This window comes from Melospiza melodia, unplaced genomic scaffold, assembly GCF_035770615.1.
Source record: "Melospiza melodia melodia isolate bMelMel2 unplaced genomic scaffold, bMelMel2.pri scaffold_35, whole genome shotgun sequence".
Taxonomy (NCBI): domain Eukaryota; kingdom Metazoa; phylum Chordata; class Aves; order Passeriformes; family Passerellidae; genus Melospiza; species Melospiza melodia.
Genome location: NW_026948670.1, coordinates 2054333 through 2080126, shown reverse-complemented (window position 1 = coordinate 2080126; position 25794 = coordinate 2054333). Strand labels below are relative to the sequence as shown.

The 25794-nt window shown below is 51.0% G+C and overlaps 1 protein-coding gene across 1 annotated transcript in view; it reads left to right on the top strand.

The window, feature by feature from the left end:
• The window catches only part of LOC134434352 (nucleotide exchange factor SIL1-like), a 60657-nt gene extending 35086 nt beyond the window's left edge, over positions 1-25571 (top strand). The window contains exons 4-5 of the mRNA XM_063183022.1: positions 24471-24567; positions 25527-25571. Coding sequence (XP_063039092.1) covers positions 24471-24567; positions 25527-25571 — 142 coding nt within the window. The remainder of the gene's footprint in view (positions 1-24470; positions 24568-25526) is intronic.
• The last annotated feature ends 223 nt before the right edge of the window (positions 25572-25794 follow it).

The window sequence follows — 25794 nt, the reverse complement described above, 5'->3', positions numbered from 1 at the left end:
GGGCCACTGATCCACCCATATGGGGTCATTGGTCTTCCAGGTTGACTGAAGGGTGGCGCGCTGCTCAGTGGCCCCGTCTAGAAATCCTGAGGAGTTGATAGGATCTCTAGCCTTGTCCCTCTTTGGGACAAGAGGTCTCTTCCCCAAAGTGTTATTGGTGCCCGGGTGACTAATGATCTTACTGTAGCAACTGTGCCCTCAGGACCTTCCATGCAGATGGTACCTTGACTCCAGAAGCTGGTAGTGGCTCCCCTGCTAGCTAATATTTACCCCAGCAGCTAGGACCAGGGGCCATTCTTTTAGCCAATCAGAGCAGGAAGTTATCGTGATGTCAGCTCCTGTATCTAATAATCCTGAAAGACATCTCTTTCTCACTTTAAATGACCAAGCACACTTTAGAACGGGTCTATTTCTGCATGTTTTATGTGCCCACATCACCATTGGATCAACTGGTGTGCTGATCATGTCCCGTAGGAGGTTGGCTCTGGCTATCACTGTTCCTTTTGGAATAAAAAGGGGAAAGTCTAAGCATAGAGCCTGGACAGTTATCTCCTGCAAAGACGTCAAGGCGAGTACCTCAGGTAGTATAGTGAGTGTCGCCATCCCTTCCTTGGTGTTGGTTTAAATCAAAATGTCTCTGGGATGTTCTTCAGGCCTGTATTTTCCTGTTGGAATATGGTGAACATAAATATCGTGGATTGGAATTGAAAAGGCCCCTACCAGCTGCCTTTGGGTTCCAGGGCAGAGCTGTCTCCTGTCAAGTTTTCTGCAGCGATCGAGCTGTCCTGATGGATCTGAGAAGGTCACTGTGCTGATTCTCCACGATGTTGGGGAGAGTGGGGCGGAACGGCCTCGCGTTTGGTGTCATTGTGCAGGGCCTTTCTGTGTCTGTGTGGGGTTTCCCGCAGGCCGGTGGTTTTGCTGGTGTTGGAAAGCGTGTGGACGAGGGGGGCAGTGAGGACAGTGGCTGTGACAGCTAGAAGGTCCCCGGTAATAGGCTTTATTTTTACAATTCTGTTGAAAATGCCCCATCTCCCTTCTCTTAAAGCCAGGTCCTTTTTTTATGTATATGTCAGGGAATAACTTGGGAGGCTACTAGCACCTCTACTACACCCTGACTGGTAGCCTTAGCTTGGCTGGCGTGACAGTGTAGGGATGCCCTAAGTGTGCATGCCTCGACCATTTGTGTAATGGTAGGCTTTGGGTTGAGTGGTAGAGAAGGTAAAATGTCTTTACAGGTTTTATTAGCATTTGTTTCAGCAAGTTTAGTAAGGAGTACCTTCCTGGCTTTTGGATGTTCAACTTGTTTCTCTATTGCTTGTGGAAGGTGATCAATAAATTTTAGAAAGTATTGCCCAGGTCCCTGCAGAATGTCTGTGAAATCTATAGTAGGTGTTTCTCCATTGGGTGTCTGCATGAGAGCTGTCTTTGCAGCACTTTTATCTCTTCTAACAGAGCTCAGGGAAGGTCTATTGAATGAGTCTAAGTGAAATCTTCCTTACTGGCTAGATGGACTAATGTTATGTGTGCCCACCTGTCTTCCCTAGCATAGTCTTTTAATAATTGTTTTACTAGTTTTTTCCCCATTTCTTCCCACAGAATAATTTCAGTGGGAGAAAGTAGGATGTGCATAAAATGGAGCAGATCATGAGGCACCATAACATGTGCAGTGAAGATGGCATTTTACAAATTATTAAAGTACGGTGAGCCCCTCCCATGGTCTTTCGCTGCTTTACAAAGATCTTTCATCTCTCCGTGCGTTACAGATTCCCATCAGGTGTTAGCCCCCCTCTGGTACTGCACCGGTGTTACTTGTATTTTAGCTACCAATTCCCAGTCCCCCTCTTCAGCCGCCAGCTTCCACATCCTTATCCAAGAATCCTCAGGCTCATGCTGAAGGTGGGATGAACCTTCCCTCTCCTCTCCAGAAGAGGGAACTTGGTCTCTGGCAGAGGAGCGGGGCCTTGGGGTGCCTGGCCAGGCCCGGTGTTGTGGGCCTTTGGTAGCCAAGATGGCGGCCTTCCGGTTACCGCCCCTCACACTTCCGGCTCCGACAGTGTGGGATCCGCAAGGGGCTGAGTTGGAGGGGCTCGGGCAGCGGGAGTAGGCAAGGAAGCGCTGGATCCCAATGCAGGGGTGGTTCCTGAAGCAGGGGTGGGACCCAAACAGGGGGAAGACCTGATGAGAGAACTGGGGGTGGGAGGGAGTTTGACATTGACAACCCCCTCCAGAGGAGGGACTCCATTTTGTGAGCTATCTGAGGGGGATCCAGTGAGGTGAGGTACTGGAGAATGGGTTAGGGTAGAATCCAGGCCGGTGTGACCTGGGCAGGGGGTAGAAAAGGAGGGGAGATGTCAGACAGCAGGTGTCTTGTCTGTGCTTTACAGCAGTTTCCGTCTCTCATCCTATTGGGTGTCAGACGGTTCAGGAATGGGGGGGGGGGGAACGCAAAGACTGGATTGAATATAAGAACTTTGAACCCTTGAGAAAACTCCATAAATCATATGAAAAATTGGGTAAATTGTTGCAACTCTTATCACTCCCTGAGTTTTCTAAAAATAGAGACTTTTCCTAACTCAGTCTCAGAATGCTATAAAACAAACAGAATACACAGAAATGTCTGGGAACTCCGTAAACAGCCAATGAACAAATGACTTCCAACTTTCCTTAGTAAAAGTCTTCCACTCTGAAAGGAGAGACTACCTAACTGGAACATATATGTCCCTCTCAGCTTTGGATAATTTGTTACCCAGAGCTGCCCCTGGTGTAAAGGGTGGCCCACCCACAGGACTAAAAAATTACCCAAGGATCCTGCACTGCAGCTGGCTATCCCCACATTCACTGCTCTAGTGGCGCGGGATGCAGATGTTTCAAAATGTCCCCTGAGCTTCAGCAGCTGAGCCGGCCCTGTTGCTGCTGCAGGGTGCCAACGCTGCATTCAGTAAGCCCTAAAAAAACTGATAAAACATTGCATTGAAAGGGCTGCCTCATTTTACTTTAATTTGTCATTTTTGTCATGAGGTATTATAGTTCCAGTAATTGGCCCCTGGGCGTCCACAACCTTGCCTTCTCTAAAGATATCATTGTAGTGAGGAGCTCAGCAGTGCTGAAAACTGAGGCCTGTCCTTTGTGATCCCTTTGGGATGGCAGTGAAAGTGCCCTGAGAGCACATTCAGAGGCAACTTCATGGCTTCTCATGCCACGACACCAAAACTAAATGTGCAAGGTGGCTTCTTTTAATTACATTCAGTCTTTTGAAATATCTACAGGAAGTGGTCTGGAAATGCTTTCTGAGCCTGCTCCTTAGGGTCGTCTGTGAGAGGCTGAGGGCTGGCCTGATCCCGGTGCTGTGTCCCACTGGGAGCAGCGTCACAGCATCACGTGCAGAGCAGGCACTGCCAGAGGCCCTGGAGATCTCACCTGCCCTGCAGCCACCATTGTCAAGGTGCTGTAAACATCAGCTGGTGCTGACTTTCCCCTTGGACACCTTGGTTAAGTCACTATGGGGAATTTCTTTCCTGAAGCCCGTGGTATTTCCCCCTGGCAGGTATGATGGGGATGCTCAGGGAGTGTGGGGCTTTGGGGGCAGCTGCCCGGGCAGGGGCTGAGCTCAGAGCCCTGTTGGGCCCATGTTCCCCAGCAGCAGCAGCAGCAGCAGCAGCAGCAGCAGCAGCAGCAGCAGCAGCAGCAGCAGCAGCAGCCCCAGGGCCCAAAGCCCCGTGCCCCCTGCCCAGCACAGGCTGCCCTGTCCCTGCAGCTGTCACCCGAGCGGGGCCCAGGGGCCAGTGGCCGCTGGCAGCAGCAGGAATGCGGGCAGGGTGAGGATGCCCTGTCTTGGCTTTTGTCTCTGGAACAATGCGAGCTCAGGGCTGTGCAGAGCAGGCTGGGAAGCAGAGCCCAGGGCCTTTGGAGGCTGCAAGGATTAAAGATCAGCCCCTGCAGCAGCCAAGATGCAGGTGGCCCAGTTGCCAAGGCTGTGGTGGCCTTGAGAGCGTGCAGGTGGATTTTGCATGGCTGTGGCCTGCTGGCAGCTCTGGGCCCAGGAGTGCCTGTGGCTGCAGCAGGAAGGGTGGCTGAAGGTTTGCTGCCTGCTTTGGTGGCATGGCTGCAGGGGCCAGTGCTGTGAGAGCCCCCTGTGTGAGAGCTGGTGAGAGCTGAGCTCTTGGGGACAGCGCTGTGCCCCAGGCCAGGAAGAGCAGCAGTGCCCAGTGCCAGGAGTGGTGTCAGTGGGAGCCCCTGTGCACAGGGACCCCCAGCCCCGGGGTGGCTGTGCCAGTGCCCGCAGGGACGCCTGCCCGTGGGAACGCAGAACAAGTGGAAGCCACAAGTGTGCAAAGGCTGCCCCTGCCCAAAGGAATGGCCAAGAGAAGTCAGGCTTTAAAAAGAAACGGTATTTATTTGCCGAAGATCAGCAAACCTAGGATTTTCAGAACATGTGTCATTATAACAATTGTTATAACAACAACAACAACAATGTAGAGAACATATTTACATGGGATCCGATGGGCAAACAATCTTCAAAACGTATTTACAGAAATCTTCTAACGTGGTCAACATATTTACAGGAACTTCTAAACATTCAAACGTATTTACAAAGGCATCGGAGCAGTGCCATCATGTGCATGAGTCCTGGAAGAAAGGAAGCAGCAGAGCTGGACTCAGCTGCCAGCACTGGGCCCAGCAGGGCTGGCAGCCGGGCCCCAGGGGCTGGGCCGGGGCTGGCAGGGCTGACGTGGCCCCAGGCAAGCGCAGGGCAGGCGGGGGCTGGTGCTTGTGGCAGCACACTCCAGGCCCCCTGCGGGCACCGTATCCCTGAGTGGGGCCATCCAGCCCAGCCCCAGCCTGGCGTCAGGGGACCCAGTGTGTGTGCAGGCAGGGCGTGGGAAGCATCTGCCTGTCTTACCTGTGGGGCTGCATCTTCATCCAAGGACCATGGGCTCCTCCTCGTTCTCATCGACTTCCATCTCTTCGGTGTCATCCTCCGCATCCACCTCCATCTCTTCGGTGTTGTCTTCCACTTCTACTTCCATGTCCTCAACAGTGGAGGACATGGAAGTAGAGGAGGAGTCCACCTCCATCATCTCTTCCTCATCCAGGCCCAGGTCCACTTCCATCTCCTCCACAGTGTCTCTGTCAGCCTGCAAGGGGCAGCACAATCTCCCAGTGGGCTTCCTGTCCCACACCATCCATTCCCACATGGCTGCGGCCTGCCCAAGCCGGGTGCCCCCTGCCTGGAATGGCACTGTACCTCCACGGGCACAGCACTGCACATCCGGCTGGGATTGGTGCTCCAGATCAGGCGGCAGGAAAAGCCCAGGCAGCAGACACAGCTGAGCGCTGAGGGTCAGAGCGCTGGGTGAGTGGCTACTGACCCTTGGCAGCCGGTGGAGTGTCTGCTGTGCTCGTTTCCAGGTCCTGGACGTTCCACCTGGAACCTTCTGTGAGCTGTGATGTCACTGAAGTTTCAGGGTGCTGCGCAGTGGGAGATGGGGATGGCAGAATGATCGAATCCTTGAATGGTTTTGCTTGGATGGGACCCTAAAGATGATGTGGCTCCAAGCTGAGCAAGCTCCCAGCTGAGCAGGTTGCTGCGGCCCCTGTCCCACCTGGCCTTGGATGTTGCTGGGGATGGGGCATCCACAGCCTCTCTGCACTGGTCCCTGTGTCAGGGACAAGCACCCTGAGAGTAAAGAACTTCTTCCCATCATCAAATCTCCTCTGCCTCTTGCAGTTTGATCCCATTCCCCCTTGTCCTGTCACTACAGTTCCTGACCAAGAGTCCTCTCCCACTTCCCTGGGTCAGGCTGTTCCTGCAGGGTCACACGTGTGGCTGGACCTGCAGACAGGACAGGGAAGCCAAGTTCCCAGTAAGAGAAAATGGGGAAAATGACACGTGAGATGAGAGAAGACAGAAAATGTAGAAAAATGCAAGGCATTGGTTGGGGTGGGCAACGGGATTCATGCCTTGTATTAGAGGCCAGGTTCCCTCGTGCACTCAGTTTCTGTGTTCCAGCCTGCCCACAGCCAGCCTCTGTGAGGGACCTGCACTCCTAGAGCTGGGAGCACACTTGCTTAAACTGCTGGTGAACGAGGCGAGTGAGGGATCTTTGTGTGTAACTCCAAACCCTGTGGATTGCCCTGAAGAGGGTCTAGGAAGGTGACAAATTGGGGCTGGGCACACAGATGGAAAATGGGAGAAAAATCAGGGCAGCGTTGCAGTGAGCCAGGACCAAAACTGTAGAAGAGAGGGGAGAACCTTCCAGGGGGTGTACATATAAGGAAAACTCAGCAGTTCAACTCCGTGATACAAAACAAACGAGCTGTATCATCCGGAGCCTGCAAATGCCCATGGGTGGCACCATTGCATTCAGAGCGGTGTCTCTCTTTTTCCTTGGTCACTTTGCCCTGAGGTATTACAGTTCCAGTGGTAGGCCCCGGGGCCCTCACAACTCCCCCTTTTTGTTGTCTATAAAGAAGGCTTCTGTCCTAGAGTTTTGGAGGCATTTAGCAAAATAGGACGAAATAAGCAACACAATGAATGCAATAAACAAAGTTCACACAAGAGTCTTAACTAAAGATGAAAGCCAGCCTTTCATCCCCCCTTTGTTTGGAAAGTCCAGTGAACCAGTCGTAGTTGCCTTCCATCTGGATCTTTTTTCCTTGATCTTTTAGCAGCTGGATGCCCTGGTATACTGACTCCCTATAGGACAGCAGGTTGAAAAAACACATGCCCTCAAGTGCCTGACAGGCATGGCCATGGACAAGAAATTGTGGCTTGTCTGTGGAAGCACCCAGCTGAAGGCATGTGGCTCAGTGAGGAGCATCCAGATTCCTGCTGCAGCGGCAACCAATGGCAGCATCCTCTGACTTTAGCTAATTTAGTATCTGGAGGCTTTGGTGGCTGAAAATTAAACAGATAAAGAGATTAGAAGATGAAATTTAAGTTCTGGTGCCACTAAACTTTCTCTCCCGTAAGGCAAGGGTGTGAGCACAGCTTATTAGAAGAATCATGTATCAATGCTAAAATATAATTTTTACAAATGTTAAGACATAGATCCTGGTTAGTGGTGTCTGAGCTATCTTGGTCTTGGTGTGTGTGGTCAACGCTGCTTAGGAGATCTTCTTCTGTCCTTCTCCTTGTTCTTTTCCAGGCTGCTGCTGTCCCTCTTAGGCTTCCGTTCTGTTCTTCTGGTGGTGGCTCTGGTGTTTGCCTCACTGTTCCCAGAAAGAGTTTTTATGTATTTTGCTGGGATCGATCCTAGGAGTGTTGCTGTAAAGACAAGGGCATCTTCTCTTCCCCAAGTATTTAATGGGAAAGGGCCCATAAATTTGTTTAGATTCAGGGTCTTTGATCAACACAGGTGGCTGTTCTTTTAATTGGGCTGCAGTTGAATTAGTAAACTGGCTGATGACTGGGGGAGTTGGCTCCATAAAGGAGTTGGTCAAAAAGTTGAATACATAAAAGGCCTTGGCCAGTCTCTCAATGGAAGATAATATCTGGAGTACCCCTCTCAGTTGATCAAGGATCCTTTTGATGGAACATTGGGCCCTCTCGGCTATGGACTTTCCTGTGGCGGAGTGTGGCATGCCTGTGACATGTTTTATACCCCAGTGGACCGAAACTTGTTGGAATCAGTGTGAGGTATATGCAGGAGGGAGCACTATCAGTTTTAATTTCCTGTGGAATTGCTAAGGTGGAAAAAACTAAAAAGTAATATTTTATAGCCTCTTCTGATTTTTCACCAGCGTGGGCAGAGGCAAAAATCCCAGTGGAAGAGGTGTCGATTGAGACGTGGATGTATTTTAGTCTGCCGAAAGGGGCTTAGTGTGTGGTGTCTGATTGCCAGATGTGGAGACTCTCTAGTGCTCTTGGATTGACTGCAACTCTGACAGAAGCAAGGCCATGTTCCTGACAATTTGGGCCGGTGGCTACAATGGATCTTGCCGGGTCTCGGGTAATTTTGAACATCCTGTGCAGCACAGAAATGGTTTGATGGTAGAATTGGTGGCTGATCTTTGCCTGTTTAAAGACTGTCTAAGGGGTATTGCAGTGGTTCAGATGTTTGAAGTAGGCAATTGAGGTGCTCTGGAGTGAGAAGTAAGTATATATTCACAAGGTCTCTTCCTGCAAGGGAGCACTGATGTTTTCTAGCTTTCCTGATTAATTGTGTAATACCTTTCTGTTGGATTGTTATCATTTTAGTAGGTTGGTGTGCTCTGAAGACACATTCAATTTGTATTTGGGGATCTGAGATAGCTGAGTCCCCCTGAAACAATACTGAATGGAATTTTGGACTTACACCAAGCATTGCCAGGGAGAAAGGAAAATCAGGGTGGTGTCTGTGTGCCTGTTTAGTTTGAATCACCCAGGATACCTTTTGTACAGCTGCTTTTGCCTCCAGTGTCAGTGATCACGGGAATCGAGTCCTTCACTGCCTTTAAGGAGCAGCAGGAACAGTGGCACGAGATCTTCTGTGGTGATTCCCAGCAGTGAGCGTACCCAACTGATGCTTCCACAGAGCTGGTGGAATTCATGCAGAGTCTTTGGGTTGTCCTTGATGTGCAGTGCTTAGCCTGTGATGGTTCTCTCTGTGCATTTTAGGCCAAGATACTTCCAGGGGGCTGTCTTTTGGACTTTATCTGTTGCAATCTCAAAACCTTTCTGCTGTACCGCAGTGATGACATCCTGTACTGCAAAGTGCAAAATGATCAGAGCTTCTGCACAAACTAATATATGGTCCATGTAATGAAAAATGCTAGCATTAGGACATCTTTTCCGGCTTTGCGTAAGAAGTTGGGCTGCAAGGCATTGACATGTAGTTGGGTTCTTCTTCATTCCCTTGAGGCAATACAGTCCACTGGTACCTCTGTTAAGGTGCTTGTCGATTTGGGGAAGGAAAAAGCAAACAAGGGGCTTTCATTGGGGTGCAAGGAGAAGTCAGAAAAGCAGTCATTTAGAAGTTTAACAAGTATCTACCAGTCTCGGGGTATCATGGAGGCTGAGGGCAGGCTGGACTGGAGGGCACCCGTGTCCTCGATGGCCTTGTTGATTTTCCTGAGGTCCTGCAGCAGCCGCCTCTTGTCTTTGCCAGGTTTTCATATGGTAATGACAGGTGCATTGCAGGGGCTAGTAGATGATAGAATGTGGCCCACAGACAGCTGCTCCTGCACGTGGGACTGCAGGGCCTTTAACTTTCTGCCTGGGAGAGGCCACTGATCCACCCATATGGGGTCGTTGAACTTGCAGGTTGACTGAAGGGTGGCATGCTACTCAGTGGCCCCATCTAGAAATCCTGAGGTATTGATAGGATCGCCGGCCCTGTCCCCCTTTGGGACAAGAGGTCTTCTTCTCAAATTGTTATTGGTGCCTGGGTGATGAATGATCTTACTGTAGCACTGTGCCCTCAGGACCTTGATGCAGATGGTACCTTGACTCCAGAAGCTGGTAGTGGCTCTCCCAGTTGTTAAAATTACCCCAGCAGCTGGAACCAGGGGCCATTCTTTTAGCCAATCAGAGCAGGAAATTAACGTGATGTCAGCTCCTGTATCTAATACTCGTGAAAGACATCTCTTTCTCCCTTTACATGACAAAGCACACGTTAGAATGGGACTGTTTCTGCCTGTTGTCTGTGCCCACATCACCATTGGATCAGCTGGTGTGGTGATCATGTCCAGTAGGAGGTAGGCACTGGCTATAACTGTTCCTTTTGGAATGAAAAGGGGAGAGTCTAAGCATAGAGCCTGGACAGTTATCTCCTGCAAAGACGTCAAGGCGAGTACCTCAGGTAGTATAGTGAGTGTCTCCATCCCTTCCCTGGTGTTGGTTAAATGTTAAATGTCAAAATGTCTCTGGGCCGTTCTTCAGGCCCGTATTTGCTGTGGGAATATGGAGAACATAAATATCAGGGATTGGAATTGAAAAGGCGCTTACTAGATGCCTTTAGGTTTCAGGGCAGAACTGTCTTCTGTCGAGTTTCCGCAGTGATCGAGCTGTCCCGCTGGATCTCAGAAGGTCGCTGTGCTGGTTCTCCACGGTGTTGGGGAGAGTGGGGCGGAACGGCCTCGCGTTTGGTGTCATCCCGCGGGGCCTTTCTGTGTCTGTGTGGGGTTTCCCACAGGCCACCGGTTTTGCTGATGTTGTAAAGCATGTGGACGAGGGGGGCAGTGGCTGTGACACCTAGAAGGTCCCTCGTAATAGCCTGTATTTTTACAATTCTATTGAGAATGCCTCATCTCTCCACATTTAAAGCAAGATCCTTTTTCATGTGTGTGCCAGGGAATAAGCTGGGAGGCTACTAGCACCTCTACTACACCATGACAGGAAGCATTATCTCGGCTAGCATCACAGTATAAGGATGCCCTAATGGTGCATGCCTCGACCATTTGTGCAATGGTCGGCTTTCTGTTGAGGGGTAGAGAAGGTAAAATGTCTTTAAAGGTGTTGTTAGCATTTGTTTCAGCAAGTTTAGTAAGCAGTACCTTCCTGGCATTTGGATGTTCAAGTTTCTTCTCTATTGCTTGTGTAAGGGGATCAATAAATTTTAGAAGGGATTTCCCAGGTCCCTGCAGGTCTCTTCTAACAGAGCTCAGGGAAGGTCTATTGAATTAGGTTTAGTGAAGTCTTCCTCACTGGCTAGATGGTCTAGTGTTAGGTATGCCCGCCTGTCTTCTCTAGCATAGTCTTGTAATAGTTGTTGTAGTAGTTTTTTCCCCATTCCTTCCCACAGAATAATTTCAGTGGGAGAAAGTAGGATGTGCATAAAATGGCGCAAATTGTGGGGCACCAACACATGTATTGGATAGATGTTATTTAACAAATGATTAATATAGGGCAAGCCCCTCCCATGGTCTTGCGCTGCTTTATAAAGGTCTTTCATCTGCTATGTATGAGAGCTTCCAATTGGGGCTTAGTCCCCCTCTGCTACTGCACCGGTGCTTCTTGTATTTTAGCTACCAATTCCCAGTCCCCCTCTTCTGCCGCCAGCTTCCACATTCTTGTCCAAGAATCCTCAGGCTCATGCTGAAGGTGGGATGAACCTTCCCTCTCCTCTCCAGAAGAGGGAACTTGGTCTCTGGCAGAGGAGCGGGGCCTTGGGGTGCCTGGCCAGGCCCGGTGTTGTGGGCCTTTGGTAGCCAAGATGGCGGCCTTCCTGTTACCGCCCCTCACACTTCCGGCTCCGACAGTGTGGGATCCGCAAGGGGCTGAGTTGGAGGGGTAGGACAGCGGGAGTAGGCAAGGACGCGCTGGATCCCAATGCAGGGGTGGTACCTGACGCAGGGGTGGGATCCAACACAGGGGGAGGATTTGATGAGAGAGCTGGGGGTGGGAGGGAGTTTGACATTGACGACCCCCTCCAGAGGAGGGACTCCATTTTGTGAGCTATCTGAGGGGGATCCAGTGAGGAGAGGTACTGGAGAATGGGTTAGGGTAGAATCCAAGCCTGTGTGATCCGTATAGATGTGGGCAGGGGGTAGAGAAAGAGGGGAGATGTCAGACAGCAGGTGGCTTGTCTGTGCTTTACAGCAGTTTCTGTCTCTCATCCTGATGGTGTCAGTGGGTTCAGGAATGCTGTGGGCAGAACGCAAAGACTGGATTGAATATAAGAACTTTGAACTCTTGAGAAAACTCCATAAAACATGTGAAAAATTGTGGAAAATGTTGCGACTCTTATCACTCCCTGAGTTTTCTAAAAATAGAGTCTTTCCTTAACTCAGTCCAAAAATGCTACATGACGAACTGAATCAACAGAAATGTCTGGGAGCTCCGTAAACAGCCAATGAACAAATGACTTCAAACTGCCCTTAGTAAAAGTCTTCCACTCTGAAAGGAGAACCTCCCTAACTCGAACATATATGTTCCTCTCGTCTTTGGATAATTTGTTACCCAGAGCTGCCCCTGATGTAATGGGTGGCCCACCCACAGGACTAAAATATCACCCAAAGATCCTGCACTGCTGGTGGCTGTCCCCCAACTCACTGCTCTGGTGGCTCTGGATGCAGGTGTTTCAAAATATCCCGTGGGCTTTGTCCATCAAGTCGGCCCTCTTGCTGCTGGAGGGTGCCAACGCTGCCTTCAGCAAGCCCTGATAAAACTCAGCTCTCACTCCAGGGCGGAGGCTGACCCAAGGCGTCTTCTGTCCCGTGACGGTGGAACAGTCGAATTGTCACTGGAATCGCTCTCAGGAATTCTCAAAGAAGGTTCCTGTTTGGGCACCCCTTGTTGTGGCATGTCCACAGCCAGCCTCTGTGAGAGACGTGCACTCCCAGAGCTGGGAGCAGGCTTGCTTGAATGGATGATGGATGAGGCAAGAGAGGAGCATTTGTGTGGAACTCAAAACAGTGTGGTTTGTGCTGGAGAGGGTCCAGGGAGGGAGAGAAAAAGGGGCTGGGAATATGCGGGAAAAAAGGACCTTGTATGCAGTAACTTAGGACCAATAGAGGATAAGAAAGGGGAGAACACCTAAGGGAGTACATATAAAGAAAGAAAAAACTTCATGATATCATGAAAATTACCTGAATCCCCATGAACCTACAAAAGCCAATGGGCAAGATCATTGCTTTAGAGGGGTGCCGCAACTTACTTAAGTTCGTCATAGTACTAATGAGGTATTAGAGTTGCAGTGGTAGGACCCTGGACCTCCAAAAAACTACTACTTCCTGAGACTTCATTGCTGACTTCATTGGGGAGCTCAGCAGTGCTGAAAGCAGAGGCCTGTCCTTTGTGTTCCCTTTGGGATGGCAGTAAAAGTGCCATGAGTGCACATTCAGAGGCACCTTCATGGCTTCTCATGCCACAACACCAAAACTAAATGTGCAAGGTGACTTCCTTGAATGACATGTAGTCCTTTGAAATATTTACAGGAAGTGGTCTAGAAATGCTTTCTGAGCCTGCTCCTTGGGATCAGCTGTAAGGGGCTGAGGGCTGGCCTGATCCCGGTGCTGTGTCCCACTGGGAGCAGCCCCACAGCATCACGTGCAGAGCAGGCACTGCCAGAGGCGCTGGAGATCTCACCTGCCCTGCAGCCACCATTGTCAAGGTGCTGTAAACATCAGCTGGTGCTGACTTTCCCCTTGGACCCTTTGGTTTAGTCACTATGGGGAATTTCTTTCCTGAAGCCCGTGGTATTTCCCCCTGGCAGGTATGATGGGGATGCTCAGGGAGTGTGGGGCTTTGGGGGCAGCTGCCCGGGCAGGGGCTGAGCTCAGGGCCCTGTTGGGCCCATGGCCCCCAGCAGCAGCAGCAGCAGCAGCAGCAGCAGCCCCAGGGCCCAAAGCCCCGTGCCCCCTGCCCAGCACAGGCTGCCCTGTCCCTGCAGCTGTCACCCGAGCGGGGCCCAGGGGCCAGTGGCCGCTGGCAGCAGCAGGAATGCGGGCAGGGTGAGGATGCCCTGTCTTGGCTTTTGTCTCTGGAACAATGCGTGCTCAGGGCAGTGCAGAGCAGGCTGGGAAGCAGAGCCCAGGGCCTTTGGAGGCTGCAAGGCTTAAAGATCAGCCCCTGCAGCAGCCAAGATGCAGGTGGCCCAGTTGCCAAGGCTGTGGTGGCCTTGAGAGCGTGCAGGTGGATTTTGCATGGCTGTGGCCTGCTGGCGGCTCTGGGCCCAAGAGTCCCTGTGGCTGCAGCAGGAAGGGTGGCTGAAGGTTTGCTGCCTGCTTTGGTGGCATGGCTGCAGGGGCCAGTGCTGTGAGAGCCCCCTGTGTGAGAGCTGGTGAGAGCTGAGCTCTTGGGGACAGCGCTGTGCCCCAGGCCAGGAAGAGCAGCAGTGCCCAGTGCCAGGAGTGGTGTCAGTGGGAGCCCCTGTGCACAGGGACCCGCAGTCCCGGGGTGGCCGTGCCAGCACCCCCAGGGACCTCCATCCCTGGGAACGCAGAACAAGTGGAACCCACAAGTGTGCAAAGGCTGCCTGTGCCCAAAGGAGTGGCCAAGAGAAGTCAGGTTTGAAAAAGAAACAGGATTTATTTGCTGAAGATCGGCAAATCTCAGATTTACAGAAGAAGTTTCGTTGTGACAATCTTTATTACAACAACAGGAATAATGTACAGAACATATTTACATGGGATCTGATGGGCTAACAATCTTCGAAACATATTTACAAAGAACTTCCAACGCAGTGAACATATTTACAAGCAACTTCTGAATTCTCAAACGTATTTACAAAGGCATCGGAGCAGTGCCATCATGTGCATGAGTCCTGGAAGAAAGGAAGCAGCAGAGCTGGAGTCAGCTGGCAGCACTGGGCCCAGCAGGGCTGGCAGCTGGGCCCCAGGGGCTGGGCCAGGGCTGGCAGGGCTGACGTGGCCCCAGGCAAGCGCAGGGCAGGCCAGGGCTGGTGCTTGTGGCAGCACAATCCAGGCCCCCTGCGGGCACCGTGTCCCTGAGCGGGGCCATCCAGCCCAGCCCCAGCCTGGCGTCAGGGGACCCAGTGTGTGTGTGGGTAGGGCGTGGGAAGCATCTGCCTGTCTTACCTGTGGGGCTGCATCTTCATCCAAGGACCATGGGCTCTTCCTTGTTCTCATCGACTTCCATCTCTTCGGTGTCATCCTCCGCATCCACCTCCATCTCTTCGGTGTTGTCTTCCACTTCTAATTCCATGTCCTCAACAGAGGAGGACATGGAAGTAGAGGAGGTGTCCACCTCCATCATTTCATCCTCATCCAGGCCCAGGTCCACTTCCATCTCCTCCACAGTGTCTCTGTCAATCTGCAAGGGGCAGCACAATCTCCCAGTGGGCTTCCTGTCCCACACCATCCATTCCCACATTGCTGCAGCCTGCCCAAGCCGGGTGCCCCCTGCCTGGAATGGCACTGTACCTCCATTGGCACAGCAGAGCACATCCTGCTGGGATTGGCGTTCCAGATCAGGCGGCAGGAAAAGCCCAGGCAACAGCAGCACCTCAGCGCTGAGGGTCAGAGCGCTGGGTGAGCAGCAACTGACCCTTGGCAGCCGGTGGAGTGTCTGCTGTGCTCGTTTCCAGGTCCTGGACGTTCCACCTGGAGCCCTCTGGGAGCTGTGATGTCACTGAAGTTTCAGGGGCACTGTGAAGTTGGAGATGGGGATGGCAGAATGATCAAATCCTTGAATGATTTGACTTGGAAGGGACCCTCAAGATGATGTGTCTCCAAGCTGAGCAAGCTCCCAGCTGAGCAGGTTGCTGCGGCCCCTGTCCCACCTGGCCTTGGATGTTGCTGGGGATGGGGCATCCACAGCCTCTCTGCACTGGTCCCTGTGTCAGGGACAAGCACCCTGAGAGTAAAGTTCTTCCCATCATCAAATCTCCTCTACCTCTTGCAGTTTGATCCCATTCCCCCTTGTCCTGTCACTACAGTTCCTGACCAAGAGTCCTCTCCTAATTCCCTGGGTCAGGCTGTTCCTGCAGGGTCACACGTGTGGCTGGACCTGCAGACAGGACAGAGAAGCCAAGTTCCCAGTAAGAGAAAATGAGAAAATGACACGTGAGATGAGAGAAGACGGAAAATGTAGAAAAATGCAAGGCATTGGTTGGGGTGGGCAACGGGATTCATGCCTTGTATTAGAGGCCAGGTTCCCTCGTGCACTCAGTTTCTGTGTTCCCACCTGCCCACAGCCAGCCTCTGTGAGGGACCTGCACTCCCAGAGCTGGGAGCACACTTGCTAAAACTGCTGGTGAACGAGGCGAGTGAGGGATCTTTGTGTGGAACTGCAAACACTGTGGATTGCCCTGAAGAGGGTCTAGGAAGGTGACAAATTGGGGCTGGGCACACAGATGGAAAATGGGAGAAAAATCAGGGTAGCATTGCAGTGAGCCAAGACCAAAACTGTAGAAGAGAGGGGAGAACCTTCCAGGGGGTGTACATATAAGGAAAACACAGCAGTTTAACTCGGTAATACGAAACAAACGAGCTGTATCATCCGGAGCCTGCAAATGCCCATGGGTGGCACCATTGCATTCAGAGCGGTGTCTCTCTTTTTCCTTGGTCACTTTGCCCTGAGGGATTACAGTTCCAGTGGTAGGCCCCGGGGCCCTCACAACTCCCCCCTTTTTGTTGTCTATAAAGAAGGCTTCTGTCCTAGAGTTTTGGAGGTATTTAGCAAAATAGGACGAAATAACCAACACAATGAATACAATAAACAAAGTTCACACAAGAGTCTTAACTAAAGATGAAAGCCAGCCTTTCATCCCCCCTTTGTTTGGAAAGTCTAGTGAACCAGTCGTAGTTGCCTTCCATCTGGATCTTTTTTCCTTGATCTTTTAGCAGCTGGATGCCCTGGTATACTGACTCCCTATGTGACAGCAGTTTGAAAAAACACATGGCTTCAAATGCCTGACAGGCATGGCCATGGACAAGAAATTGTGGCTTGTCTGTGGAAGCACCCAGCTGAAGGCATGTGGCTCAGTGAGGAGCATCCAGATTCCTGCTGAAGCGGCAACCAAAGGCAGCATCCTCTGACTTTGGTAATTTAGTATCTGGAGGCTTGTGTGTCTTTAAAGTAAAAAGATGAAGAGATTAGAAGGTGGAACTTAAGTTGTGGTGCCACTAAACTTTCTCTCCCGTAAGGCAAGGGTGTGAGCACAGCTTATTAGAAGAATCATGTATCAATGCTAAAATATAATTTTTACAAATGTTAAGACATAGATCCTGGTTAGTGGTGTCTGAGCTATCTTGGTCTTGGTGTGTGTGGTCAACGCTGCTTAGGAGATCTTCTTCTGTCCTTCTCCTTGTTCTTTTCCAGGCTGCTGCTGTCCCTCTTAGGCTTCCATTCTGTTCTTCTGGTGGTGGCTCTGGTGTTTGCCTCACCATTCCCAGAAAGAGTTTTTATGTATTTTGCTGGGATCGATCCTAGGTATGTTGCTGTAAAGACAAGGGCATCTTCTCTTCCCCAAGTATTTAATGGGAAAGGGCCCATAAATTTGTTTAGATTCAGGGTCTTTGATCAACACAGGTGGTTGTTCTTTAAATTGGGCTGCAGTTGAATTAGTAAACTGGCTGATGACTGGGGGAGTTGGCTCCATAAAGGAGTTGGTCAAAAAGTTGAATACATAAAAGGCCTTGGCCAGTCTCTCAATGGAAGATAATATCTGGACTCCCCAGCTTAGTTGATCAAGGATCCTTTTGATGGCTCAGTGGGCCCTCTCGGCTATGGACTGTCGTGTGGCGGAGTGTGGCATGCCTGTGACATATTTTATACCCCAGTGGACAGAAACTTGTTTGAATCAGTGTGAGGTATATGCAGGAGCACTATCAGTTTTAATTTCCTTTGGAACAGCTAGGGTGGAAAAAACTGAAAAGTAATATTTTATAGACTCTTTGATTTTTCACCAGCATGGGCAGAGGCAAAAATCCCAGCGGAAAAGGTGTCGATTGAGACGTGGATGTATTTTAGTCTGGCGAAAGGGGCTTAGTGTGTGATGTCTGATTGCCAGATGTGGAGACTCTCTAGTGCTCTTGGATTGACTGCAACTCTGACAGAAGCAAGGCCATGTTCCTGACAATTTGGGCAGGTGGCTACAATGGATCTTGCCGGGTCTCTGGTAATTTTGAACATCCTGAGCAGCACAGGAATGTTTTGATGGTAGACTTGGTGGCTGATCTTTGCCTGTTTAAAGACTGTCTAAGGCGTATTGCAGTGGTTCAGATGTTTGAAGTAGGCAATTGAGGTGCTCTGGAGTGAGAAGTAAGTAAATATTCACAAGGTCTGTTTCTGCAAGGGAGCACAGACACTTTCTAGCTTTCCTATTAGTTGTGCAATAACTTTCTGTTGGGTTGTTATCATTTTAGTAGGTTGGTGTCATCTGAAAACCCTATCAATTATTATCAGGGCATCTGAGATAGTTGAGTCCCACAGAAACAATAATGCATGGAATTTTGGACTTACACCAAGGATTGCCAGGGAGAAAGGAAAATTAGGGTGGTATCTGTGTGCCTGTTTAGTTTGAATCACCCAGGATACCTTTTGTACAGTTTCTTCGGCCTCCAGTGTCAGTGATCACGGTAATCGAGTCCTTCACTGCCTTTAAGGAGCAGGAACAGTGTCACGAGACCTTCTGTGGAGATTCCCAGCAGTGAACGTACCCAACTGATGCTTCCACAGAGCTGGTGGAGTTCTGGCAGAGTCTTTGGGTTGTCCTTGATGTGCAGTTTTTAGCCTGTGATGGTTCTCTCTGTGCTTTTTAGGCCGAGGAACTTCCAGGGGTCTGTCTTTTGGACTTTATCTGCTGCAATCTCAAAACCTTTCTCCTGTACCACAGTGATGACATCCTGTACTGCAACATCCAAAATGATTTGAGCTTCTGCACAAACTACTGTATCACCCATGTGATAAAAATAATAACGTAAGTATATTTTTTCCACAAGGGCGAGGGAATTTGGGCTCCAAGCCATTGACAAATAGTTGGGCTCTGCTTCATTCTATGAGGCATTATGGTCCACTGGTACTTCTGTAAAGGTGCTGTCGATTTGGGGACGGAAAAAGCAAACAAGGGGCTTTCATTGGGTGCAAGGAGAAGTCAAAAAAGCAGTCTTTTAGATCTGTAACAACCATCTGCCAAACTCGAGTTAACATGGAGGCTGAGGGCAGGCTGGACTGGAGGGCACCCATGTCCTCAATGACCTCGTTGATTTTCCTGAGGTCCTGCAGGAGCCGCCTGTTGTCTTTGCCAGGCTTTTGTATGTCAAGGACAGACGCATTGCAGGGGCTAGTAGATGGTACAATGTGGCCCACAGACAGCTGCTCCTGCAGGAGGGACTGCAGGGCCTTTAACTTTCTGCCTGGGAGGGGCCACTGATCCACCCATATGGGGTCATTGATCATCCAGGTTGACCAAAGTGTGGCGTGCTGCTCAGTTGCGCCGTCTAGAAATCCTGAGGAGTTGATAGGATCTTTCCGTGGTTTGAGAGGAAGTAAGTTTTCTGGGATGCTGTCGTCACACCAATAGGTTTTCAGATTTTAATATTGGCACCTGGTTTGGCCGCTGGGGACATTGCCACACTTCTGAGAACACAGGGGTTCAAAAGCAGAGCACGGCCCGGGGGAAGCTCTTTTGGGTTTCTGGTGGGAAAGAGTTCGGATCTCTCCCCTGTCCCAGCTGCTGGCTGGGCAGGGGGAGGGTAAAAGCCATGCGGCCGGGAGAGGTAGGCCTGGCCCCGAGTGTGGAGGGGTTAAAGAGAGAGAAGCACCAGGAGGCATCAGGCAGACCCCCCCAGGAGACAGAGAGAGTGAGAGCCTGGACTGCCTTGAAATTTAATATCATGTCCTGGCAGAACAGCCTGGCTTGTGGACAAAGGGGGGTGCAGTGAGAAGGTGTCCGGCCGCTTGTCGGAGTCTCCGGGCAGGCAGAGCCTGAGTTTTTAACCCCTTTTTGTACAATAAAAACTTTACAGAACATTAACCTTCCCTAGAAGAGGGATGGAGTGGAAGATTAAGAAGGAAATGGGCAAGTGTGATGAAGGTCTGGGCAAGTTAAAGACGTTGGGAGAGAAGAATCTTAGGTGGGAAGAGATGATGTAGTGGCCTTAGCTGGACTCTTCTTGTTATAGCCATGGACAGAACCATGTTTCCTGTGACACAGAGACTGCATCCAGGGGGAGACAATGTCTAAGAGCCAAGAGGGTTCAGTGTTGGTACCCCTCGGCCCCAGGTGGTGAAATCTGGGGGAGAAAGGTGTTCCAAAATTGAGACTGTGCTCTTTTTGGAACGGGACAAAGCATCCTGAAAAGATGACCCTAGAAGCAGCTCTGGTCCATGTGCAGTGGTGAGAGCACTGGAGATGGAAGGAAGAGGTCACGATGGCAGATGTTCTCTGGGCGGTGCCACAAGTGACGTGGAAACACACGAGGTTTCAGTGGTGTTTGCTGGGGAAGCCTATGGCACAAGAAGGACTCCACTCCTCTTGATGAACTGAGTATTGATTATCTCAAGGGGGCTGCTGGACTAAGAGTTGGTGATTTGGGGATAGATGTACTAGAGATTTGGTGGGGGGAGGAGGAAAAGTTTTTGGCAGGTCTTCATTTTCCCTGTGTGTTTCTTTTTACTTATAGTTGTAGTTTAGTTAATAAAGTTTTCTTTATTTCTAAGTGGGACCCTCCTTTACTTATTACTGGTCACATCTAACAGCAGAAACAAGGGAGAGTGTATTTTCATGGGGGCACTGGCATTGTGCCAGCATCAAACCATGACAGATCTCTAGCCTTCTCCTCCATTGGGACAAGAGGTCCCTTCCCCAAAGTGTTATTGGTGCCCAGGAGACGAATGATTTTACTGTAGCAACTGTGCCCTCAGGACCTTCCATGCAGATGGTACCTTGACTCCAGAAGCTGGTAGTGGCTCTCCCGATGGCTAAAATTACCCCAGCAGCTGGAACCAGGGGCCATTCTTTAGCCAATCAGAGCGGGAAATTATGATGATGCCAGCTCCTGTATCTAATAGTCCCAAGAGACATCTATTTCTCCCCTTACATAACAAAGCACACTTTAGAATGGGTCTATTTGGGCCTGTACTCTGTGGCTACAACACCATTGGATCAGTTGGTGTGGAGATAATGTCCCGTAGGAGGTTGGCTCTGGCTATCACTGTTCCTTTTGGAATGAAAAGGGGAGGGAATAAGCATAGAGCCTGGAGAGTTATCTCCTGCAAAGACGTCAAGGCGAGTACCTCAGGTGAGTGTCTCCATCCCTTCCCTGGTGTTGGTTAAAATCAAAATGTCTCTGGCCTGTTCTTCAGGCCTGTATTTTCCTGTTGGAATATGGTGAACATAAATATCGTGGATTGGAATTGAAAAGGCCCCTACCAGCTGCCTTTAGGTTCCAGGGCAGAGCTGTCTCCTGTTGAGTTTTCTGCAGCGATCGAGCTGTCCCGCTGGATCTCAGAAGGTCGCTGTGCTGGTTCTCCACGGTGTTGGGGAGAGTAGGGCGGAACGGCCTCGCGTTTGGTGTCATCCTGCGGGGCCTTTCTGTGTCTGTGTGGGGTTTCCCGCAGGCCAGCGGTTTTGCTGGTGTTGGAAAGCGTGTGGACGAGGGGGTAGTGAGGACAGTGCCTGTGAGAGTTAGAAGGTCCCTGGTGATAGCCTATATTTTTACAAATCTATTGAAAATGCCCCATCTCTCCACATATAATGCACGGTTCTTTCTCATGTTTGTTGTTGAAAAACTTGGGAGGCTACTAGCACCTCTACTACACCCTGACTGTTAGCCTTATATAGGCTGGCATCACAGTGTAAGGATGCCCTAATGGTGCATGCCTTGACCATTTGTCCAATGGTAGGTTTTGGGGAAAGTGACGTGAAGGATGAGAGAAGGACAAAAAATGTACAGACATGCAAGGCACTGGTTTGAGTGGCCTGAGGGATTTATGCCTTTTATTAGAGGCCAGGTCCCCTGGTGCACTCAGTTCCTGCATTTACCTCAGACTTCCTTGCTGGGTCAGGAGCGCAGCAGTGCTGAAAGGAGAGGCCTGTCCTTTGTGTTCCCTGTGGGATGGCAGTGGAAGTGCCCTGAGTGCACATTCAGAGGCAACTTCATGGCTTCTCATGCCACGACACCAAAACTAAATGTGCAAGGTGGCTTCCTAGAATGACATTTAGTCCTTTGACATATCTGCAGGAAGTGGTCTGAAACTGCTTTCTGAACCTGCTCCTTGGGATCATCTGTGAGGGGCTGAGGGCAGGCCTGAGCCCAGTGCTGTGTCCCACTGGGAGCAGCCCCACAGGCTCACGTGCAGAGCAGGCACTGCCAGAGGCGCTGGAGATCTCACCTGCCCTGCAGCCACCATTGTCAAAGTGCTGTAAACATCAGGTGCTGCTGACTTTCCCCTTGGACCCCTTGGTTTAGTCACTATGGGGAATTTCTTTCCTGAAGCCCATGGGATTTCCCCCTGGCAGCTGTGATGGGGATGCTCGGGGAGTGTGGGGCTTTGGGGGCAGCTGCCCGGGCAGGGGCTGAGCTTGGGGCCCTGTTGGGCCCATGGCCCCCAGCAGCAGCAGCAGCAGCAGCAGCAGCAGCCCCAGGGCCCAAAGCCCCGTGCCCCCTGCCCAGCACAGGCTGCCCTGTCCCTGCAGCTTTCACCTGAGCAGGGCCCAGGGGCCAGTGGCCGCTGGCAGCAGCAGGAATGCGGGCAGGGTGAGGATGCCCTGGCCTGGCTTTTGTCTCTGGAACAATGCGAGCTCAGGGCAGTGCAGAGCAGGCTGGGAAGCAGAGCCCAGGGCCTGTGGAGGCACCAAGGCTTAAAGATCAGCCCCTGCAGCAGCCCAGATGCAGGTGGCCCAGTTGCCAAGCCTGTGGTGACCTTGAGAGCGTGCAGGTGGATTTTGCATGGCTGTGGCCTGCTGGCAGCTCTGGGCCCAAGAGTGCCTGTGGCTGCAGCAGGAAGGGTGGCTGAAGGTTTGCTGCCTGCTTTGGTGGCATGGCTGCAGGGGCCAGTGCTGTGAGAGCTCCCTGTGTGAGAGCTGGTGAGAGCTGAGCTCTTGGGGACAGCGCTGTGCCCCAGGCCAGGAAGAGCAGCAGTGCCCAGTGCCAGGAGTGGTGTCAGTGGGAGCCCCTGTGCACAGGGACCCCCAGCCCCGGGGTGGCCGTGCCAGGGAGCTCCAGCCCCGGGAACGCGGAACAAGTGGAACCCACAAGTGTGCAAAGGCTGCCTGTGCCCAAAGGAATGGCCAAGAGAAGTCAGGTTTGAAAAAGAAACGGGATTTATTTGCCGAAGATCGGCAAATCTCAGATTTACAGAAGAAGTTTCGTTGTGACAATCTTTATTACAACAACAGGAATAATGTACAGAACATATTTACATGGGATCTGATGGGCTAACAATCTTCAAAATGTATTTACAAAGAACTTCCAACGCAGTGAACATATTTACAAGCAACTTCTGAATTCTCAAACGTATTTACAAAGGCATCGGAGCAGTGCCATCATGTGCATGAGTCCTGGAAGAAAGGAAGCAGCAGAGCTGGACTCAGCCGGCAGCACTGGGCCCAGCAGGGCTGGCAGCTGGGCCCCAGGGGCTGGGCCGGGGCTGGCAGGGCTGGCATGGCCCCAGGCAAGCGCAGGGCAGGCGGGGGCTGGTGCTTGTGGCAGCACAATCCAGGCCCCCTGCGGGCACCGTGTCCCTGAGCGGGGCCATCCAGCCCAGCCCCAGCCTGGCATCAGGGGACCCAGTGTGTGTGTGGGCAGGGCGTGGGAAGCATCTGCCTGTCTTACCTGTGGGGCTGCATCTTCATCCAAGGACCATGGGCTCCTCCTCATCCTTCTCGTCAACTTCCATGTCCTCGGTGTCATCCTCCTCATCTACTTCCATCTCCTCGATGGTCTCCTCCTCGTCTACTTCCATGTCCTCAACAGAGGAGGACATGGAAGTAGAGGAGGTGTCCACCTCCATCATTTCATCCTCATCCAGGCCCAGGTCCACTTCCATCTCCTCCACAATATCTGTGGCAGCCTGCAAGGGGCAGCACAATCTCCCAGTGGGCTTCCTGTCCCACACCATCCATTCCCACATGGCTGCAGCCTGCCCAAGCCGGGTGCCCCCTGCCTGGCATGGCACTGTACCTCCACGGGCACAGCAGTGCCCATCCTGCTGGGATTGGTGCTCCAGATCAGGCGGCAGGAAAAGCCCAGGCAGCAGCAGCAGCTCAGCGCTGAGGGTCAGAGCGCAGAGCAAGCGGCAACTGACCCTTGGCAGCTGGTGGAGTGTCTGCTGTGCTCGTTTCCAGGTCCTGGACGTTCCTCCTGGAACCTTCTGTGAGCTGTGATGTCACTGAAGTTTCAGGGGCGCTGCGCAGTGAGAGATGGCGATGGCCGAATGATCAAATCCTTGAATGGTTTGGCTTGGAAGAGACCCTCAAGATGATCTGGTTCCAAGCTGAGCAAGCTCCCAGCAGAGCAGGTTGCTGCGGCCCCTGTCCCACCTGGCCTTGGATGTTGCTGGGGATGGGGCATCCACAGCCTCTCTGCACTGGTCCCTGTGTCAGGGACAAGCACCCTGAGAGTAAAGAACTTCTTCCCATCATCAAATTTCTTCCATCTCTTGCAGTTTGATCCCATTCCTCCTTGTCCCATCACTAAAGTTCTTGACCAAGCGTCCTCTCCCACTTCTCTGTAGTCCCTTCCCTCACTGGAAAGGTGCTGAGGTCTCCTGTGACTTTCTGTACAATGTTCATAAGCTGAAATATTCAAGTTGAAGCTTGTAGGCCCTCTGCAGTTATATAGTGGCGCTGGGGTGGTTCCTCAATTGCAACATGAAATTCTGAGGTATCAATTCATCAGCTGTTTTTATTGTGGTGGGATCTGAGAATTTGGGTCAGCAGAACCCTATATTGTCAGGGGGAGGTATCTGTGAGCCTGACACAGAATCCAGCACTCAGACTAATCTTTTCTTGATTATGGTAGGTTTTTTCATTCCTTTCCTCCTGCCCTTAGCCATTACTAGAATGTCACAGTGAAAATAGAATTGAGGCCGTTTTTCACTCATTACATGTTCTTGTTTGTTTTGTTTCTTCTGCAAGGCTGGGCAAGGTTGATCTCGATGCAAATTCATTCACATCTGAGGAGCTTAAAAAGGTCTTGGCTAAAATTGAGGAAAGTGACAAGGCAGAAAGGAAGGTGAGTTTCCCATTTCTAAAGTAATGCACATTGCAGGGATGTGAAAACACCCTGTTACACTCTGCTGAAACACAATGGTTAAAATGATTGCTTGGAAAACACTGTGCAAACTAATTTTGTGGTGAATATGGACCTGAAATACCTTTATTAACCTGTTAGTGATATTGTTCCCTGACTTTTCTGTACGACTCGAAGATTCTGTGAGTGGTTTGGGTTGGATAGGACCTTTAAAGCTGATCCAGTCCCACCCCTGCCATGGGCAGGGACACCTTCCACTATCTCAGGTTGCTCCAAACCCCATTCAAGCTGGCCTTTGACATTTCCAGGGATCCAGGGGCAGCCACAGCTGCTCTGAGCAATGTAATTTATCTGTTTCACTGCAGCTCAATTCACAAAAATGTCTGCAGACCCCAAAGGGAACTGGATTGCAGCTGACGGTATTTACAGAGGGTATTTCCCTTTACTCTCCTTGCTTTGGGTTTCCAACCTTGTGCTCTGGATAGCAAAACCCAAGTGGCCACGGTGAAGCAGGGGCTGACATTTCCTTACACAAGCTCCAAGTTGTCCATTAGTTACAAAACAACCCACAGCCCGAAGTAAATAGGTGGGAAGATGTGTGACTCATCAGGTACATCAGAGCCTCTTTCCCTTCTCCCCCTCAGCAGTATTTCTTTAACCCTCGCTCCTCCTGCTGCCTTGGTCTTGGCTCACTCAAACAAAAACTGAAAGGGGAGTCAAGGCTCTAAAGTTCTGGTGTCACAGAAAGGCTTTTTCTTCCCTTATGTGGCAGCATGGCATGATTGCATTTGCTGGAGATTATTTCCATAGCAGAATTGCTGATTGATTGCAGGGCGGCTGAAAAGGGCTGCTGGAAATGAGGATCATTGAAATGCAAAAATTAGTGATACTCTATTAGGTGAAAATAAGCCATATTTTAACCCCCCCCCCCCCCCCGTTAGAATAGCTTTTGTCCCAGCAACTGGGCTAAAAGCAGCTACATCTAATGGACCTAAAGTATTCCATTTGCAGTCACTCCTGCAGAGAGCAAATCCATCCCTGAAGGCTCAGTGTCAGAGGAAATGGAGTTACACCGAGCCTCTCTGTGCTCCGGCAGAGGCAGCTCGGGGAGGGATGGGTTGGGTGTGGTACCTCTGGTAATTTATCATTCCATTGACACAGCTTTCACCTCCATTGCTCACTTGGTTTTCCTCCAGCCCTCTCTGATCC